The 16,225-nt window shown below is 36.2% G+C and overlaps 1 protein-coding gene across 1 annotated transcript in view; it reads left to right on the forward strand.

The window, feature by feature from the left end:
- Positions 1-16,225, forward strand: part of PBRM1 (polybromo 1) — a 116,379-nt gene that overhangs the window by 59,381 nt on the left and 40,773 nt on the right. Inside the window, exons 16-20 of the mRNA XM_008572572.1 lie at positions 1,146-1,166; positions 1,330-1,348; positions 2,753-3,442; positions 7,489-7,700; positions 15,777-15,962. Coding sequence (XP_008570794.1) covers positions 1,146-1,166; positions 1,330-1,348; positions 2,753-3,442; positions 7,489-7,700; positions 15,777-15,962 — 1,128 coding nt within the window. The remainder of the gene's footprint in view (positions 1-1,145; positions 1,167-1,329; positions 1,349-2,752; positions 3,443-7,488; positions 7,701-15,776; positions 15,963-16,225) is intronic.

Raw genomic sequence — 16,225 nt, forward strand, 5'->3', positions numbered from 1 at the left:
TGATGTTGTTAAATATTCTTTAGAGCCATATTTGCTGAAAGAGGAAAAACAGACTGGCTTTTTTATATGAAATGACTAAACCGAATTTCACAGTAGCTTTAAGTATGATTGCCAAGTCACGAGTCTTTCTTTTTAAGGCATTTATCTTTTCATGGAATTATAAAAGCATACAGAAGATTTGTAGAAATGCAAAATTTTATCCTACTTAATAGGAACATACCACCTTTTAAAACTGTATGGAATTAATTCCATGCATTGAGTTAGGAGACTAATTAACAATAGATGGATAGCTTAACAATAGCTATCTAAATATATATATTAAAATAAATAAATACACCATATTTTAAAGTTCAGGGAAAGGGGATTTTAATATGGAATGTTAATTTTGTTTTTTATTTCTCTGTGTTTTCTTATGAAAAATTTCAAACATATACAAATGTAAAGAATAGTATAGTGAACCCCTACATATAACTGTTACTCGACATTTATCAAGATTGTGCCTTACTTATTTTCTATATCCCCTTTTTTCTCTTTTTCTCTAAATTATTTTAAAGCAAATCTAGTCTTTCATTTCTCTAAAATAAGCAGACATTTTCTTAAATAACCCTGAAGTCATTATCACACCTAACAAAATTAGCAGTAATTTCTCGGTTTCGTCTAATACCTGACAAATTTTCAAGTTTCACGATTGTCTGACAAATGTATTTTTACAGTTGGTTTCTTCAAATCAGGATCTAATTATTCTGTATATTATCTTTGATTGTTATGCCCTTAAACTCATAATCTAGACCGGTCTTCTCCCTTTTCTTTCCTCATGCCATTTACTCATAGAAGAAACCAGGTCAGTTTCTATACAATGTCCCACACTCTGGGTTAGACATTTTGCTTCCTTGTGATGCCAGTGAACTTTTTCCTTTATCCTCCTTATTTCTTATAAATGGAAGTTAATGTTAAAGGCTTGATTAGATTCAGTTTCAGCTTGGCAAGGATACTTCCTAAGACGTTTTCTACACTTATGTTGCGTCATGTCTTGGGGTGGTGTTTGGCTGAGGTAGAATCCAAATAAGGTCCACACATTGCATTTGATTGGTATTTCTTTTAATCTGTAAACTCCCTTTCATCTCTTCCCCCTACCTTCTTTGCAGTTTATCTGTTGAAGAAATTGGGTTTGGGGCCGGCCCATGGCTCACTGGGGAGAGTGCGGTGCTGATAACGCCAAGGCCACGGGTTCGGATCCCATATAGGGATGGCCGGTTTGCTCACTGGGTTAGCGTGGTGCTGACAACACCAAGTCAAAGTTTAAGATCCCCTTACCGGTCATCTTTTTAGAAAAAAAAGAAGAAATTGGGTTTGTGTTATCATTTCCCATAGTCTGCTAATTGCATCTCTGTGTTGTAGTTTAACATGTTCCTCTGTTTTTATGTTTTTTGAAAATTGGTCATTGGAGCCAGAGGCTTGATCAGATTCAGGTTTGATTCCCCATCCCCTCCCTTTGGCAGAAAAACTGACTTGATAGGTAATAAAACGGTCTTCTATTAAGTGGCACATAATATCTGGTTGTGTCTTTCTATTATGTTAACAGGTATTGATGCTTACGTCATTAATTCATTAAAGGGGTATCAAATGGTAACAGTTTAATTTTATCATTTCTTGCTCGGTTATTAGCTGGAATACTTCTATATGAGGGGTCTTCAAAAACTTCGTGGAAAGGTTCATATTATCTTTTAATTTTATATTTCAGCAAACTTTTTGAATTACCCACATGTAGAGAAACTTGCCTTATCCAATATTTGGTTACCCAGTAGTGCAGTCCTTTGTTTGTCTCTTTTTTTTGAAAGGATAAAAACTTGATTTTTTTTGGTTTTGTTTTTCCCTTTATATACCAGTTTTCAAAATAATGTGCTGGTTTACTAACATCCTCTTATATTTACCCAGTTTTTTATTTTTTTTTATGTCTCAATCAGAACTGCTAGATTGAAACATATTGCTGAATTTTAATCCATTGCAATTTTGTCCTTATTAATGATGCTCATGTTGTATCAGGCTGGTTCCTGTGTTCTTTTGACATGACTACGGTAAAGACTCTTTGGTAGATTCTTTATTGTCTGGTGTTTCAGGATAAAGCAGACTGGGAGTCAGACATTTGACAAGGAGCCCTGACCTTTTCATGTTTCTGCTAAAAGGTGAGGGCTCCTTGACATTAATATTTGAAACTAGTATTTTAAAACTATAGTTTGGGGAATACTGCTACTGAGTTGGTCATTGTTCCTAGTTTTTTTCAGTGGACAGAGCTAGGAAATTGTGAATGTGTGCATTTATATTTAAAGATAAAATATATCTTAAGTTCATACTGATGCTTTCAATTGAGATTCAAGGCCACGGGATTTTTATTCAGTGTCCTCTGTTTTAACATCTGTAACTCTTTTTCTCCCATGAAGAAAAATCTCAGTACTCAGGAATGCCAGAGGTGATGGAATTAGAATGTCACATAGCTACTCATTTGTTTTATTCCACCTTATTCAAAGCTATCTCAACATAACAGTACTTAATCTCCCATCAAAAATATGGTTACTGAAAATTTTTTTCCAGTTCTTTTTTTGTCTATAGAATATATTTCACGAAAGACATGCTAGTTATTGTGTTTTACAAATCATTCGGAATAGTCCCTTTCTTGTGTTAGTTTTTTGTTTTTTAGACAAAACAAGTAAGACAGCACCCTTATGTTTCTGCCACCAACTGTATAAAAATTAAGTTCATTTATTTCATTTTATCCATTTAACATTAAATCTCTTTCTTTAGGTAGGAAGAGTGGCATTTCTCCTAAAAAATCAAAATACATGACTCCAATGCAGCAGAAACTAAATGAAGTCTATGAAGCTGTAAAGAACTATACTGATAAGAGGGGTCGCCGCCTCAGTGCCATATTTCTTAGGCTTCCTTCAAGATCTGAGCTGCCTGATTACTATCTGACCATTAAAAAGCCCATGGACATGGAAAAAATTCGAAGTCATATGATGGCCAACAAATACCAAGATATAGACTCTATGGTTGAGGACTTTGTCATGATGTTTAACAATGCCTGTACATACAATGAGCCTGAGTCTTTGATCTACAAAGATGCTCTTGTCCTGCACAAAGTCCTGCTTGAGACTCGGAGAGACCTGGAGGGAGATGAGGACTCTCATGTCCCAAATGTGACCTTGCTGATTCAAGAGCTTATCCACAATCTCTTTGTGTCAGTCATGAGTCATCAGGATGATGAGGGAAGATGCTACAGTGATTCCTTAGCAGAAATTCCTGCTGTGGATCCCAATTTTCCTAACAAACCTCCCCTTACGTTTGACATAATTAGGAAGAATGTTGAAAATAATCGCTATCGGCGGCTTGATTTATTTCAAGAGCATATGTTTGAAGTATTGGAAAGGGCAAGAAGGATGAATCGGTATGTTCTCAAAGCCATTTCTTTTTGAAAATGTGTGATATTTAATGCAAAACAGATGAAGGAATACTGCTTTTTTGTACTAATTCAACTTAGATATATGATTTCAGCTGGTAGCATGCTATTCTGAATTCTAATTAGCAAAAACTTCTAATGAGCAAGTATATTCTGTGGGGAAGAGATGGCACACTACTAAGTCACCTAGATTAGGGCCAGAGGAAGGAGGAAAGCAAAAAAACTCTTGAAAAGCATAAACTTAAAGTATAGCCTTTTATAGAACAAGTGTTTTAAAGGATAAATGCATATAGTTTGAAACAGGAATTAGAAATAGTAACAGGATTTTTCTTTTAAGGTTTAACTTCAACCCAAAATACCTTAAATAAATTAAAATAGCTTTAAGGTATTGATCTGAGGTCAGAGTGATATAAATTTGGTCACTATTTCAAGTGCTATTTTGAAAGGGCTTCTTTTTTTAACCTCAAATTTCTTACTTTATTTTTTTAAAGGACAAGCTTCCTAACTTTCTTACTTTAAGAACCTACCGGAGACATTAAATGTTCTGAAAGAAGCAATCAAATTTAAATTTACATCAAACTTAAATTTCCTTCTAATTTTGATTTGTGGCATATATTTGCCACATGTCAATAGCATACTTGACTGTTAAATTTGATCCAGCAATTATACTATATCTTCTGTGTGCTCTTAGAGGCATTTAGGAAAATATAAAAAATTAAAGATACAAACCCTGCGTCCCAGAGCTTACAGTCTGTCATGCTACAAGCTGGACATTTAGACAGTGAAATTCCAATGGGGAAATCTTTGAGGCCAACATTTGCTCGGACCTTGAAGGAAAAATAAATAGTAATGTTTGCTATTCTTGTTATAAGCACCTGCTCTTTGTGTAAAGCACCATACTAAGCGCTTTATGTAGATAAACTCAAACCCTTATAATAGCCATTCTAGGTGAGAGATAATCTTCTCAGTTTGTATGTGAAGAATTGGAGACACAGGCAGAGAGAAGTTACCCATAGTCACACAACTAGTAAGTAGTGGAGCTGGTCTTGTTCCCTACTGCGGAGAGCTGCTGCTGAGCCAGTCACTAGAACACCAGTCATGGAGTACAGACATGGATGATAAGCCTTGAACTCTGTGCTCTAAGAGCTTGAAGTCTAATGGATGGGACAGAACCTATACTTAGGGAGAAATATTCCAGACATGAGACAATATGTTACAACATGATATTTATAAAGATGGTGGCATAAGGAACTCTAGGCTAGAGTTCTCCTAAAAAGGCATGAGGCGTCAGGGAAGAATGAAAAGTTGGGTAGGATTCAAATGAGTAGGGAGAAGGATATTTCAAATAAGGCAAGTGGTATGAGCAAAGCATAGGGTTAGGAAATAAATATGGTATGTTCAAGAGACAGGGTAGAGTTAGGGCCAGATTGGAAAGGCCCTTGAGTGACACATTTAGGAAGTGGTCCTTATTCTTCAACAGGAGGGATAGAAACAGAAAGATAGAGGATATCTTGCAGTTAAAATCTACAGGAGTTATTTGTTATTCAACAAGTTTTTATTAAGTTACTACCAGTTTATGAGCACTTTCTAGATGCATGGTATATGCCAGTGGACAAAACAGACAAACCCTGCTTTCATGCAGCTTAGACTTCCATTCTTATTCTCATTAGTCCTTAAGTCTAAAGCCACTCCCCAACCCCATTATATTTAGGGGTTCTGAGAATCTTCCAAAGAGTATTTGTCTCTTAGATTATTAGGAACTTTATCTTGTGTAGATGACATGTTTATTTTAAGAATTAAGCAGATTTATATTTCTAGGAAATAATCTCTTTATTCTCCCATGTTGACACGATTGGTTTTTGCTTTTGAGGCCTGGGAGGTAGAGTCCAAGGTACATTTATATTTGTATGAGATAGTGATCCACACAGTTTTGCTCTCATGCCTAGGACTTTGTTGAAAAACAAAGGAAAACCATTCTTATCTTTGTGAATAAAGGTACTATTTTGACCTCTTATAGTACTTAATAAGAATTAAGATAAAGTACTTGATAAGAATTGATGGTGATGCATCAGTTTAGTGAATGATAAACCTTGTCTTTATCTACTGTATTGACAGTAATGAAGATGGGCATCCCAGAAGTAGTAAGTTCATGAATTTAATGAAGTCCACATGCAGTACATATCCATGTTGACCTCTAAGAGTGTTTATGCTTTATCACCACTTACCCCTACCCAGCACCACTACCCAACATCAGCTAGGACTTCACACCCTGAGATAGAATCTAAACAGTGAGACATAAAAGAATAGCATAGTTCACTCAGGTGGCAGTGGTTTGTCATAAGCAGTATTCAGTAACAGCAGGCACAGTGTTGACTCATGCCGGTTGATTGCTGGTTTTCCTAATCTGCTGACAGTATTTCTGGATTAAGCACCATGACTCCTTTTCAGGTAAGAAGGACCCATGGGGAGACAAGAACAAGGGAAGCATCAAGAGCCTCCTGTAATCTTAGTTATTTCCTTTTGCTGAATGTCTGCCTTATATAAAAAGATTACCTTCCAATTGTAGAGAATTATTAGAGTTGGTTCTTTTTCCATCTTGAGTTTTTGTTCTTGCACATTCATTGAACACCTGGCCTCATAGATTAACAAATTCTTCATAGTACTTTGTTTGAATAAACAAAACAAAAAAAAGATATATCAGGTGTTTAGTGACTCTTGTACAAAACTTTCATTACTAAACCACCTGACATGAGGAATTGTGAATCTGCCATTTCAGTGTAACATGGATTTACCAAAAGTGTGTTTTCACTTTTAATTTTGTACTTAAAATTGTAAGCTATTGTAAAATGAACTTTAATTTCAAGTGAACAATCTTCAGATATCTCTATTCAGAAAATAGGCACCAAAATAGTGTCAGGGTTTTTTTTTCCCTTGGTAAGTTTTATTTTTATTGTTTTCCTACAAGTATTAGCATTTTTATAACCTCAAAAGATGTTTAAAACTTTTCCAGAAACACCTAGTTAGGTTATTGGCAGTGTTTTTAACTGCTTGCTTAGAGGCACTCTGGAGGTCTTGTTGAAATTTGATGGAATGTGTCTGCAGGCGGCTGACTGGGCTACCTATGCCTGCTACTCTGCCCTATCCAGAATGTCTCTATAACTGCTGAGACATTGTTCTGTGCTTGTTTTTGTGAATAACTTTTTAGACCCTGGTATTCTTAGTTAATAGAATTATATTTAAGCCTTCCTCAGACCACAGTGGATTAGAGATAGTAATAAAATTTCTTCCCATCTAAATTCTAACGTTTATTTTGCACAGTCCCTTTTATTTTATAAGTGAGGAAAATCTCAGAAAAGTTCTGAGTATGACACACATCATTTTTTCCCACATCTTTCACTGTGTTGCCTTTGCTGATTCCCCAGCATTACGTGATTATTTCTGGAAAACTGAAATGAACATTGACTCTGAGGCCTGTAACTATTACAAGATGCCCTCATGGTTTTGCAGTTTAGGTTCAAATGGTCACTGAGTTCTCCAGCCTAGTCAACCATGAGGTAGGACCAAAAAGAAGAGAGGCCTAAATTTGTTGTTAACACTTTATGTATATAATATGTTGGTCTGCAATTAAGAGAAAGGAAAAATTAATCCAGATTAGACATAAGTAAGTGTTGGACATGGTGTGGAGCCTTGGTACAGTCCTTGATTTTGGCAGCCATTCTTCTGTTGCCAAAATTAATTGATACATGTGCCACAAGTCTCTGAGGGAAAATGTGTGAGGCTTCTCCTTTTACATGAACTGTACAAGGAGTGAACTTGAGGAAAAAGAAATGGGTGGGCATGAGGCTTACTTACCATAGTAAAACAACACCTCAGTTCTGTTCTACCAAACTTCAAGAAGGTACACTTTTTAGAACTGTACAGAAATACCATTATGCCAATTAACATTAAAGAAGCATTTAATAAAATTAACGTATAATTGAGATGTTTAAAAGGAGCAGCTTGTGTGTCAGTGGCTACCCTTGATTCCGTTATAGGACAGATTCTGAAATATATGAGGATGCAGTAGAACTTCAGCAGTTTTTTATTAAAATTCGTGATGAACTCTGCAAAAATGGAGAGATCCTTCTTTCACCAGCACTTAGCTATACCACAAAACATTTGCATAATGATGTGGAGAAAGAGAAAAAGGAAAAATTACCGAAGGAAATAGAGGAAGATAAACTAAAACGAGAAGAAGAAAAAAGAGGTTGGTTTCTTTTTATTTTATTAAATATGAAAAAATATTATACTGTGTTCTAGCTGATCTCATAAATAGTTGTGGAGAAGAGTCCTGTTTGTGTAAATGAAGACTCAGGGTGTTTATTATTTTCACAGTAGACATGATGAGATGGAAATGGTTTTATCATTACCAATTTGGTCATCAGACTGGAAAAGATTGAAAGTAAGTTACCCATAAATAGTTGTGGAGAAGAGTCCTGTTTGTGTAAATGAAGACTCAGGGTGTTTATTATTTCACAGTAGACATGATGAGATGGAAATGGTTTTATCATTACCAATTTGGTCATCAGACTGGAAAAGATTGAAAGTAAGTTACGTGTAACACAGCTATAATCCTTGTATTCCAAGAATAGAAGAGTCAGTTAATTCACAACAGTGGGAGCTTAATGCCTCTTCATACGACTGGTAGATAAAAACCTAAGGGGCCCAGCTAGGGCTAGAAAGCATTCTCAGCAGTGAGTGCATCAAGTTTCTGCTATAGCATCCAGTGGCATGGCTTACCTCTTATGTACTCTGGGCCAGACAAGGAGGTGATATTTTGGTTGAACCACATACCTAGGAGAAAAGTTTAGTTTTAATTTATCATCCTAAAGATGTTACTTTGAGTCACTTGCGAGAATTTAGAAATATTTTGATAATAACTTTTTTTTTTTTTTTTTACAAATTTGATCATTTCTGATAAAGTTTGAGTTCACATAGGTACCTAGAATATGTGACTTTCCAAAAATTATGTTCGTCTTAGCATCAAACCTCCTCCTTAGGTTTTTTTTCCTTAGGCAAGAAAACAAAATAAATTGATTTGAAGCAAATTCTTATATGTGATGGCATATCCAAAAAAGAAGCGAAAGGATCCTCGTTGGTGAGAATAGTAATTTTGCCAGCATAGGGCTAACTGCAAAAACCAGCAGCTTTGCTGTCAGAGGGGATGTACTCATTCAGGATTCAGGATGGTGAGTGTATGTGGGGGGTGAGTTTCAGGGAGATGGGGTGGGGCATCTGTGTCTTTGACAGCTAAAAGTGGTTGATGCAGAAATGAATGGAGTAAACTTGCAACTTTGCTAGCCCGAAGTGATGGTCCAGTTTAAGGAATATCCTGGAAATTAGAGAGACATAGAAGGGATAAGCTCTTCACACGTTCCTGGCTGACTGGAAAACTATGCATATGTGGGGGAGATGCAAGAATCTAGCAAAAAGCAAAATCCAAAGGATACCTGAAAATTACCTGCAACTTTGAATGCATCCCCCAACCCATCACAGATTGATCAAGAGAGGGTAATCCTTTCCGGCTTGAGGTGTTTGAGCACAACTTTCATCTAAGTTTTTGGCTGACCCCTACCTGTGCAGACTTAGGAGCAACCCCTAGTATGAAGTCTCCTAGTATACCTATAATGGTATTCCCAGAGGAGAGAAGAGAAAGAAAGGAGAAAAAATATTTGAAGACATTATGACTGAAAACTGAAATTTGATGAAAAACATTAACCTACAGTTCTAAGAACCCCAAGTAAAAACACAAAGAGAACCACATTTAGATACACCATAATCAAACTGCTGAAAGGGAAAATCTTGAAAGCAGTAAAGTGACTCATCACAATCAAGAAAACAATCATATGATTAATGGCTGACTACTTATGTGAAATCATGCAGGCCAGAAGGCAACCAGATAAAGAAAAACTGAGAGAATTCACTGTTGGCAGACCTGCCCTATAAGAAATGATAAAGGAAGAGCTTTGGGCCAAAATAAAATGACACCAGATGGTAATTCAGATCCACAAGAAGGACTGAAAAGCATTGGAAATGATAAATATGTGGATAAATATAAAAGACTGTGTGTGTAAAGTTTTCACTTCTCAATTTCTTTAAGAAACATTAGATGTCTCAAGCAACAATTACAACACTATCGTTAGATTTATTACATTTATAGAAGTAATATATGTGGGGCTGGCCAGTTAGCTCAGTTAGAGTGTGGTGTTATAACACCAAGCAAGGTCAAAGGTTCGGATCCCCATATAGACCAGCCACCAAAAATAATTTTTTAAATGAGTAATAAATGTGACAGTAAGAGCACGAAGAAAGGGAGGAGAATGGAGCTATATTGGAACAAATTTGCAGTATTTAACGAAATTAAGTCAGTATTTAACAAAATTAAGTTGATGGTAAGTTAAAGATGCATATTGTAGTGTCTAGAACAACCACTCAAAACACAAATAGCCAGAAAAAGTCAACATAAGAATTAAAATAATACACACAAAAAAATGTTTGCTTAACAGTTACACAAGAAGGCAGTAAAAGAAGAAAAGAGGAACAATAAGACATATAGATAACAAATAGCAGAATGGCAGATGCGAATTCAGTTACATCAATAATTACATTAAATGTGAATAGACTAAACGATCAAAACACTATCAGACTGAATTTAAAAAGTATTCTTTCTGTAGGAGACTTACTATAGATTCAGAGGCACAGATAAGACACAAATAGGTTGAAAGGAAAAGGAGGGAGACGATATACCATACAAACTGTAACTATAGTGAGTTGGAATGGCTATATTAATATCAGACAAAGTAGATTTTAAGAGAAGAAATAGTACTAAAGACAAAGAAGGACATTTCGTAATGATAACGGGGTCAACACATTGGGAACATATAATAGATGTATATAGACATAACAATAGAGCCCCAAAAGACATGAAGGAAAAAGTGACAGAATTGAAAGGAGAAATAGACATTGTAACAATTATAGTCTCAATACTCCTTTCTCAGTGATTGATAGAACAACTAGACCAAAAATCAATGAAGATACAGAAGACTTGAATATGAACTAGTTTGACCTAACTAATGTGTCAAACACTACACCGAATGACTATAGAATACATATTCTTTTTAAGCATGCATGCTGAGTTATCCAGAATAGCCCATATGCTAGGTCACAAAACAAGTTTCAAGTTTATTCTCTGAATGCAATTTAAATGAATTAGAAATCAGCAATGGAAAGAAATCTGGAAAAACCCCAAATATTTAGAAATTAAAACAATGCACTTTTATATAACCATGATCAAAGAAGACATCATAAGGGCAATTAGAAAAATCTTGAATGAAGTGAAAACAGTACATTAAAATTTATGTGATACAGCTAAAGCAGTTCTTAGACAAAAATTTATAACTTTAAACACTTATTTTAGAAAGGAAGATGTAAAATCAACAATCTAAGCTTCTATATCCCAAGAAGTTAAAAAAAAGAAGAGCAAATCAACCCCACAGTAAGTAGAAAGGAGGAAATAATAAAGATCAGAATGGAAATCCATGAAAGAAAACAGAAAATGCCAGTGCTACGCTGGATTTGACATTTGGGGCTACCCTGTTGTTTCTACCTGCAAAGTTTTGTAGGTTTGAATTTTTTTTTTTTTTTTTAAGTTTAGTTAATACTTTTCCTGGCAATGCAAAGTTAGCAACAGCTTCTCCTTGAGTTACTCTAAAGCATTTCTCAAAGTGTTGCCTATAGGCAAGCAGCATCAGCATCATGTGAGAACTTGTTAGAAATGCCAGTTCTCTGGTCTCATTCCAGACCTACCAATTCAGAAACTCTGGGGTGGGTAGGACCCAGCAGTCTATGTTTTAATGAGTCCTCTTAGTGATTATAAGGCATACTTAGGTCTGGGAACCACAACTCTAAGGCCTATTTGGTGAGTAGAGGAGCAAACTATGTCACCTGCCTCCTTTCATGGTTGTTTAGCAATGTTATGTGAATCCATTATCTGTTCTGGTGGTGCATTCTAGAGGAAAGGGGTGGGCTAGCTGGTTAGTTCAGTTGGTTAGAGCACCAAGGTCAAGGGTTTGGATCTCTACACTAGCCAGCCACAAAAAAGAGAGAGAGAGAAAAGGGATAATGAAATTTTACAGATTATTGGTCACTGCCCTTGACTGATCCTTAACTAACAAAATATTTCAAATGACTTAATCTATGAAGAAGGCGACACAAAGAAAGAGAGTGGTAGAAAAGTAGGGCCACACAAAGAAAGAGACTAGGAGATTTTGTTCCTTTCCCATCACTGTACCTATCTTATGAGCATAAGTGCTCATTTGACTTTTGCTCATGGTGCCTTTGCTGACTAGAGGAAAGGGAGCCCTGGCACACAGAGCTGCTTTCCGAGGCTGCCAGAGTATTCCTGTTAATACTTCTTTTCTTGCACTAACTCTGTATTGCACTAACTAACTGTATTTCCCAGCAGTGTGACTTGGTGATGGAAGCAGATAAGTGGTACTTTGCCATAAGAATGTGAGGCCAGCAGTAGGAAGGAAAGTAGAAGCAGTGTAGTCTGAGGGTTATTTTAACTAGTTATTTCTAGCCATGAAGGAGCTACAGTCTGCTTCAGATCGTCCCATGTTTGGTTACTTTATGAATATTAAGAAATAGCAAAACACCAGAAAGTTGGATAGTGGCTAAGACAGTCAGCCCTCTCTGTCTTTAAGCCATAAGAGGATTCTTAACCAGATGGAAATTGAGGGAAACTAGAAGATCTCACACACCCTGTTTTTAATTAAATATCAGAATTCCTCATGCAAGGGTAAGTAAGCAAGGGTAAAACAACATAGAGAACTTTTAGTTTAACATGGCAAATTATACACAAATGTTACTGCTACTCCTTCCCAAAACACCTCCAAAATGGTGGAAAGGGGATTTAAAAAAAATAAAAAACAAAAACACACTAACATTCTCCTCCCTCAAAAAAAGAAAAGGAAATCAGTGGAAGAGGAAAGGGTGGCAATTAAAATTTGGAAACTAGAAAATGGATGAATAAGTTGCTAACACTGGCTTCAGTGCCAGCAGTGGATGACAACCTCAAATAGGCCAATTCCTGTTTCAGAATGGCACAGAGATTATTAGAACATCAGTTGCTTCCAAAAATAGCGGTACACGTAGGACTGAAAACAGGGGGATCAGCTGAAAGTCTAAAAGAAGAGTTGAGTCTCCAGATTACCTCCTTAACCCTTCCTGTGACTGTTCCTCCTAAAGAGTCTAGACTCGGGGATACCAGGCAGACTCAAGTGGGAGTAAAGGGATGAAGGGAGGGTTAAGTGAAAGGATTTCTACTAAATAGTGAGATCTTTTAGTCATCCTTGCTATTTAGCTCCTAGAATGCTGGCAGTCACGCTTAGTTTCAGGGCAGTAGATTTTCTCTTGAGAAATGGACCAAGCAATGATAACATCTGGAGATCTCCAATGAAACCCCTTACTCATCCAGCTCTATGCATGCACAGAGGGCTTCTAATCAGCTTTGTAACATCTCACTCTTAAATATGAGCAGATATTTATTTAAATAGGACCAAATATTTAAGGAAAATTCCTAAAATGTAAATTTTTTTTTAAAAACTGTAATATTTAGGTTTTCAGAGAGATGACAAGTTATTACATCCATGAAACAACAGGAGGCTATAAAGAAATATTCACAGAACAAAAATTCTCTTGGAAATTAAAAATATGGCAAAGTCACCAAGTGAGAGAAAATATTCATAAATCATATATCTGATAAGAGTCTGGTATCCAGAATGTATAAAGAACTCATACAACTCAACAAAAACAAGACAACCCAATTCAAAATGAGCAAAGGATTTGAATAGACATCTCCCCAAAGAAATTATACGAATGGCCAATAAGCACATGAAAAGATGTTAAACATCATTAATTATTAGGAGAATGAAAATCAAAACTATAAGATACCCCTTGCACACCCTTTAGGATGACTGTTATCAAAAAAGAAAAATAAAAAATGTTCGTTGAAATCAGATCCTTCATAAGTTGCTGGTGGGAATATAAAGTAGATACAACCTCTGTGAGAAAAAATTTGGCAGTTCCTCAAAAAGCTGAACATTGAATTACCATATGATCCACCAATTCCCCTCCTAGGTATGTGTCCAAAGGAACTAAAAGCGGGGACTTGAAGAGATATTTGTATTCCCATGTTCATAGCAGAATTGGTTACAATAACCAAAAGGCAGAAACAGCCCAAGTGTCCATCAACAAATGAATGGATAAACAAAATATGGAATATCCATACACAAAGGAATATTATCCAGCCATAAAAAGGAATGAAATACTGACACATGCTACATAATGAACTTTGAAGACATTTTGCTGAGTGGAATAACCAGACAGAAAGGGACAAATATTGTATTGTAGCACTTGCTTGAAGTATCTAGAATAGGCAAATTCATAGAGATAGGAAGTAGAATAGAGGTTACTAGGGGCTGGAGGGCAGGGGAGAGGGATAGAGTTAATGTTTAATGATTACAGAGTTTCTGTTTGGAGTAATGAAAAAGTTTTTGGGGCCGGCCCGGTGGCGCACTGCTACAGTGCACCGCTTGGGAAGTGCGGAAGCGCTCCCCTATGATCCATCCTGGGACACCATTCCTCTCTATATTTGGACCTGTAAAACTAAAAAAAAGTTCTCTGCTCTTAAAATACAGTGACGAGACATGCATAGGATTAACAGTTAATAGATTTTGCTGTTCAAATAGGGAGAGCTGGAAGAAAGAAAGAGTCACCAATTCCAAATAATGTTGAAATCCAGCTGGGTAGACTCCATTGGGTTTCTGAGCCTGGGAACAATCCTCTGCAGCTCAACACTTTGCCCCCTGAATCATACTTTTTCATGAAAGATAGCATGTGTCTGCAACTGAGTAGTTTTATCACCCTGTTTCCTATTTTTAGAATTTTGTGGGTCAGACAGCATTCTTTCATTTTGTACTTTCTCTGTCCCTTGCAGTTCAGCTAACAGTGTTTCTGCTGGTATAAAATAATAGAGAATCTTGTGGATCTGTTATGTATGTCACACTCAGTTAATCACTGTTAGATGACATTTTCACCAAAATTGGCAAAACTTTTTTAAAAAGTTATAATGCCAGTATCAGAGAAGGAATAGAAAAACATACCACTTGTAGGTGGAAGGGGAAAGATCGTATAAGGGGCATAAAGAATAAGTATGATTTATAACAACGAATATGCTAAGGAAAAAAAAAAAGAAAAACATACCACTTGTATCCAAACAGTGAGGGACTTAAATTGGTATATCCTTTTGGAGATCAATTTGGAAGATGCATTTTGGAAAACACTTTAAATGCTTATTCCTAGCTGTTCCATTAATGGGAAATATCCTAAGGAAATAAAGATTTTGGCAAAGCTTTATTCTCAAAAAAAAAAAAAAAAAAAAAAAACCTAAGGTATTTCAAATGATAGCTTGTACTGGACATTAAAAAGTCTTAGGCTGGGCCGAGCCTGTGGCGCACTCAGGAGAGTGCAGCGCTGGGAGCGCAGCAGTGCTCCCGCTGCGGGTTCAGATCCTATATAAGGATGACCGGTGTACTCACTGGCTGAGCGCGGTGTGGCCGGTCTCAAAAAAAAAGGACAAATAAAAAGTCTTAGGCTAACCACTTAACTCCCTTGGTTTGAGCATGGTACTGATAACCAAAGTCAAGTTACAGTATATTGTATGATATACCTATTCCGTATTTCTTCAGTTCTAGGACTGCATAAATTATGTCATGCCATGTAATAATTGTAAGGAAAAAAAATTCAGAAGCATTAAGACGGAGAGGACGTATATCAGAGATTATCTCTAGATTAGATGATTTATAAGTGACTTATTTTCTTCATGCTTTTCTGTATTATTCAAAATGACATGAGCATATATTTTAAGGTGATTGTTTTTATTCTGTAGATCCTTTGTTTCTTTCTTTCTTTATTTAAATTAATAGTAATTAGTTGGAATTCAAAAAGGCATTTTTTTTTCCCCCGGTGGCTAGCTGGTACCAGGATCCAAACCCTTGACCTTGGTGTTATCAACACATGCTCTAACCAACTGAGGCAACAGGCCAGTCCTAAGTAGAGACTGTTGGGAATGTGAAGATCATACTACTTTTCTGACTCCTGCCTTTGAATGTCACAAAAAAGAACTAAATGTATTAATGTGTGTTGTTTGAATTCTATGTCTGATTCCAACATCCCCTCAGCGAGTACCTTTTTCTTTTCTTTTTTCTTTTTTTTGCCTAAGAAGCTGAAAAGAGTGAAGATTCCTCAGGTGCTGCAGGCCTCTCAGGCTTACATCGCACATACAGCCAAGACTGCAGCTTTAAGAACAGCATGTATCATGTTGGAGATTATGTCTATGTGGAGCCTGCAGAAGCCAACCTACAACCACATATAGTGTGTATTGAGAGACTGTGGGAAGATTCAGCTGGTAAGTTTGTTTTCAATTGAAGGGCAGATTAGTGAGATGTGACTATTTTATTTGTGCTTGCTCTTCAGGGAAGAAAAATTTAACTTAGACATTTTGTGCCTTCCAACAATAGTTGTTCTGTTGTATCAATAATTATAATTAAGCACCGACCATATGAAAAACATAGGCTCTAGTGCTTTAGGGCAGATAAATACAAAAGAAATACAACTTCTTGAAGTCTAGTTGAGATTCATTCATTCAACTGATATTTATTAAAAGCATAC

The sequence above is a fragment of the Galeopterus variegatus genome, unplaced genomic scaffold (assembly GCF_000696425.1).
Source record: "Galeopterus variegatus unplaced genomic scaffold, G_variegatus-3.0.2 Scaffold806, whole genome shotgun sequence".
NCBI lineage: Eukaryota > Metazoa > Chordata > Mammalia > Dermoptera > Cynocephalidae > Galeopterus > Galeopterus variegatus.